At 53.1% G+C, this 5493-nt stretch overlaps 1 protein-coding gene across 1 annotated transcript; it reads right to left on the reverse strand.

Annotated features, from left to right (window-relative positions):
* Positions 1-1915: 1915 nt before the first annotated feature.
* Positions 1916-4600, reverse strand: LOC107179082 (potassium voltage-gated channel subfamily D member 3). The gene has a single exon (XM_042998192.1). It carries the CDS (start codon positions 4164-4166, stop codon positions 3057-3059), a length of 1110 nt encoding a protein of 369 aa, XP_042854126.1. The 5' UTR covers positions 4167-4600; the 3' UTR covers positions 1916-3056.
* Between the last annotated feature and the right edge of the window lie 893 nt (positions 4601-5493).

Genomic DNA, 5493 nt, shown 5'->3' on the forward strand with positions numbered 1-5493 from the left:
CAGGGTCGAGTTGGGAAGGCCTTTGAGAAGGACAAGAAGATGCCCACAATGCAGAGTGTCTCAGGAGATGGACCAGACACCAAGCGAAGGCTGCCCTCCTCTGCCCCCAGGGCCCAGGGCTGGGACAGAGCCCAAATCTTAGGTCCACCCTAGAAAGAGGAAAGGCAGGTCTGGAAAGGACTGAGAACAGTATCAGGTCAGGCAAATGGTATAGGCGCCCCATTCACATCAACCAATCCATTAAAAAGCGTTTTGCCAAGCACCTGCTATGTATAGCCAAGCAGTGAGCCTGGTGATGGTTCCAACTGCCAATTCAGGTCAAAGTCAAAGTAGTCCAATCGAGCATTAGACTACACCAGCCAGGGCAGAGGGGAAGAAAAAGCCTGCTGTCCCATTACTTATCTGAGGTTAGGGGAGACACTCCTGAAGGCTTCTTTTCTTGCTCATTCATTTCCCCTCCCAGAGGCTAGACGTTTCGACGCATGCAGAAGAGCAGGGAGAGGAGCCCACAGGGCTAGCAGTCAGGGGAAGCATGCTACTCCCCATGCAGGTGCCCTTTCCTCCCTCTTTGCTTTCACTCTCTGGCAGAGGCCTCTTGCTCCCTGCCATCCTCTCTCCTCCCTCAGAAAGTAAATATGAGGCCAAGATTGTCCATCCCCTGACACTGAACTCACCCCTTGATCTACAGGGTGAATGCTAAAGGCAATCAGTGGTCTCCCCAGCGACAGTAAAACAGCACCTTTTGCTAGGAAAGCAGCCATTAATTTCAAAGGCAGTCTTTAAACTGGCCAGAGACAGAGGTTTTATTTATAAATTCCCTGTGTGCCTAGTAGAGTGGCTGTAGTACTCACCGCACTGATGTTTTCTTGCAGAGTGATGTGACTAGAAGAAACTAACACTCCATGGCCATAATATAAAAGAAGTAACGCTGGGGGGCTCTGCCTTCCACCTATGTCCCCGACAGTCTGGGTGTAAGCGGAGTGGTGAGTGGACAGAGAAAGGGCACTGGAGGCAGTCAGGCTGGTTTTGGAGAACCAGCGCTGCCCCTTCTCAGCTGTATGACTACAGAAATCTACTTGACCTCTCCGAGCCTCACCTTCTTTCTGTGTCTTCAAAGTTGTATGGCATTTTTCCTACCTTGCAGGACTGCTGTGAAGACTTCAAGGGATAATGTATGCAAAGTGCTTAGCGCACTGCTGACACATGGTAGACACACACACATGCTGTTATACTAATAATAAAAAGTAATAGGCAGGTGGCCACTGAAGTTTCCATCGATCTCTTCTGAAACGATCCCATTTTAACTCTGACATCCATCTGTCTGCCCTGTTTTCTCCCCATGGCAGTCCTGAGGCATCACTCTGGTGTCATGAGTCCCCATCAGAGGGCACTTAAGGACACTGGATAGTCAGAGCCACATCGGGAGCATGGCCAGGGAGGTCTTGGCCATGGGTGAGGTCGCCTTCAGGAGAGTGAAGGGATGGGCAGGGTCAGCCTAGAAGGGGTAAATGTGTCTCTTTCTCTTGATACGGTGGCCAGCCCCCAAGCCACTTTATCCCTAAATATCCTGCTGTGCCAAGAAGCCCACATCTGCCACCTAAACCAAGAGACAAGGTCAGATGACCAGACATTCTTACCCACTCCGGGCGTGAGCAGCTGTTCAAAGAACTGTGTGTGTGGTGGAGGGAGAGGAAGGGGCAGGATGGCCTGTGTCAGACCGACAAGAGACAAAGGGAATGCCCCCATCAAATATGGCCTCCACAAATGGACAATGACACCCCTTGCTCTCCCCCTCCCGTGTGGCACAATGACAAATGTAATCATTTTAAAAGGTCCCGTCACCTGCTCAGTCATTCCCAATAAGCACACACAGCACTATGGAAAAACCGACACCAGTGCCGCAGGGTTTCAGGCCAGGAAAAAAAAAAAATCGAATCACCAGGACGCCACCAACCGAATTGTCAAAGACCAAATAAAAAGCTTCATGAATTCTCCATCAGCAATATAACGCTTCCTGGCCTAAGCAAATACAGACCCAGCACATGAATTGTAAAGGGATTTTTGCATTAGCCTCAGTGACTCGCAACGCCCAAAGCAGAAACCCCTAAGAAATACATGTCTCCATAAAGCTGCCTTCGTTGGCTCTAATCCTGTTAGGGTGAAGATTGCAATCTCCTTCCTGAGCCCCTTCCTCTGATGGAAAGCTCGCATGCCAGCACCATAAATACATTTCTGTGACCTCAGCTGGAGAAGGGACCTCGGGGAGATGGAAGAGACAGAGTCACCCGTAGCCTTGCTGAGTGCCTCTCCCTCCCTCTGATGATATTGCTGCTTCTGTGTCTGACCACGTGATCCGTGCAGACCACCTCAGAGTCGCCCAGGTAGGCCGGGGCATTCAATCACAGAGTCGGGCTGAGGAAGCAAGACTGCAACTCCTTCCATGAGAAGAAAACAAATCGTATGCCCCACTTTGCAGAAAACCCAAGTTCAGAGTCACTTAGAGAAAGTCTGCTCAGATCCACTGAACCCTTGAGCATCTGTGGCAGCAGAGAAGAGAAGGCAACAGAGAAATAGCCTGCAGATATATTACAGAAAGAAATGCAAGAAGGATCCAGAAGAAGTGCTCTCGGTGTCTTCTGATTAATGGAAATGTGTACCCTCCTTACGACACTCACAGAACTCCTCAGGGCCTTCTTCCTTCCTACCTGCTGCCCCGTTTCTCTCTCAGTGACAGCCCTTACAAGCACGGAAGCTTGTAAGAATACAGCCACTCACCCCACCCCCCACAACACACTGCACACATGGCTGAGAAGACAAATGACGGCTTGATTTTCCATGTTGTATAAAATGCATGCCTCCCCCCAAAAGAAAACTCAATTCAGAGCAAGCTACCACCCCCAAACAAATCACTTGTGTGCCTTCCTCTTCTGATGAGGCAACTCCCCTTGCTCCTACAACTTGGCCAAGCGACTCCCCACTCCTCTGCCCAGTCCTGATGCCATCCACGGTTTCCCACCCATCCAACCTCCACCCTCTTCCGGTCTACCGGCACAGACTTACCCCAGTGTGGTCATGGTGACAATGGTGTACCAAAAAGAGGCAGGAATGCTCGTGAACTTGCTGGCAGAGGAGCCCTTCTCCGCGTAAAACATCACAGTGGCAAAGATGATGATGGCCATGGTGAGGGAGAAGAGGAGAAAGCCGAGTTCGGAGGCACAGCTCTTGAGCGTGTAGCCCAGGATCCGCAAGCCCTGGGAGTGGCGCGAGAACTTGAAGATCCTGAAGACGCGGAAGACCCGGAGCGTGACAAAGGCACCGGACACGTCCTCATTGTTGGTCATGACCAGGCCGATGTAGTACGGCATGATGGCCACCACGTCGATGATGCTCATGACGCTGCGGATGAAGCGGTAGCGGCTGGGCGCCGCGAAGAGCCGGAGGAGGTACTCCACGGTGAAGATCATGACGCAGGCAGTGTCCAGGCAGAAGAAGGCCACCGAGTAGCGCTCTCCACAGGGCAGCTCCTTGCTCCCGGGCACCGTGCCGCACGGCACCGTCTCCACCACGTTGGTGATGACCGACACGGCAATGAAGAAGCCAGTCACGTAGTAGAAGACCAAGGCCAGCGTGCTGGTGTGCGGGTTCTCGAAGGCCCGCCACATGGTCTGGCGGAAGCTGAGCGAAGGCATGGACTCCTGGTTGTTCTCCGAGTCGTTGTCGTCCATGAGCCGCTCGGCGTTCTCCCTCTTGCGGTCCTTGTACTCCTCGTAACAGCAGTCTCCGATGATCTCCGGGAGGATGCCATAGAAAGCCAGCTCGTCGTCGTAGGCCGAGATGCACTCGTAGCGCGGGTAGTGCAGCTTCCCCGTGCGGTAGAAGTTGAGGACGCACCGGAACACCTCTGGGTCCCGGTCAAAGAAGTACTCCTTGGTGTCCTCATTGAAGAAGAACTCCTTCTCCGTGCTGCCCAGCAGCGTGTCCGGGTAGCGCTCCAGCGTGGTCCGCCAGGTCTGGAACCTCCGGCCGCTCACGTTGAGGACGATCAGTTCATCCTGCCGCTTGTTCTTGTCGGCAGGGGCGAGGGGCATGGGGCAGTTGGCCACTGGCATCCACCCGATGGCCGCCGCCCGCGCAAAAGGCAGCCAGGCTGCCACTCCTGCCGCCATGGTGACTCCAGCTCTTGGGCCGGCCACTGCTCAGAGGCTTTGCACACCAGCTTGGAGTTAGTTCCGGGACCCCTGGGAGATGGGAGGAGAGAGCAGAGAAGCGGGTGAGTCCGTGATTGCCTCCCAGGTAGGAAATGGGACACAGGGAAGGGTCCGTGCTGAGTGGAACAGCGAGCAAAAGTCTTGAAGGCAAATTAATGAAACCGAAGCCGCCACCGAAGAGAGGAGACTGGATTCTTTTCCCTCCCCTACTAGGGAGAGCACCTAGCACAGGGCAGTGCCGCAGTGTGGGATCACCAGATGTTGTTGACTGCCCGACAAATTGTCGAGTTCCAAGAAGGCTCAGGAGCATTTGGAGGGAAAGCCTCTTTACTAGGAAGATCTGGGAAGACGCAGGTAATAATCAGCTCTGAAAGGTTATGGCGTTATTACGAATTTAAATTGGGAGAGGGTAAATGAGTTCTCATTAAAAGAATTTAAAAGTGGGATAAACATGCTAATTTTTATTTCACTCTTCACCCACCAGGGTAATCAGGAATGGGGTGTGGGTGAGAGAGATCAGGTAAACACATGCTTTCCACTCCCCCCTGGTGAGATGGAGGCCGGGGCTGCTCGTGTCTGGAAAGTTCTCCGAGATGGCAGGTGAAGACAGTAGGCCTACAGCTTGGTACAGTTCTGTTCCCCAAGTCCCATGGAGAAGGCTGTCCCTGGTGCTACCTTCTGGGACACCTGGCAACCTAGCCTCCAATCGTATCCCTCAGAGCCATGACAGAAAGATGTGGGAGAGGCCGTGAGGCGCGGTGGGGTTCCCTCCCCATCCTGTAAAGGGGTCCTGGGGTCTTGGCTCACCTGCCTTCCATGCATTGTCCCTCTCCCTCCAAGAGGAAGCTGAACCACACTCACTGCCGTCTCCAGATTCCTCGCCTCCCGTCTCCATCTGCCCACCATCCAGAGCTCCCTCGGGTTATATAACAACACTCTTTCCCATGCCAGTGCCTTTCACCTGGCCCCGCTCCACCCCTGGAGGCTCCTCCAGAGCTGGGCCACCTCGTCCCCTCACCCACCAGTCTCTCAACCACACCGTGGACACACCTCCCTGTCACCTGCATGGCTGGGGGGAAACAATGGCTTGAAGAATTATTTTTGGCCTTGAGAAACAGATTTACCTTCCCAAATCTGGCTTTTTAAAGATGATACTGAAATGACTCTGAATCCCCAAATGTGTTGCCATCTGTGGGAAGACATGTGGTGACACAGAAACAACGTAACAGCACCAGGAAATTGTTTGGGGTTGACACACTCATTTTCACTAATCCTAAACTGGCAC

Source organism: Panthera tigris, chromosome C1 (assembly GCF_018350195.1).
Source record: "Panthera tigris isolate Pti1 chromosome C1, P.tigris_Pti1_mat1.1, whole genome shotgun sequence".
NCBI lineage: Eukaryota > Metazoa > Chordata > Mammalia > Carnivora > Felidae > Panthera > Panthera tigris.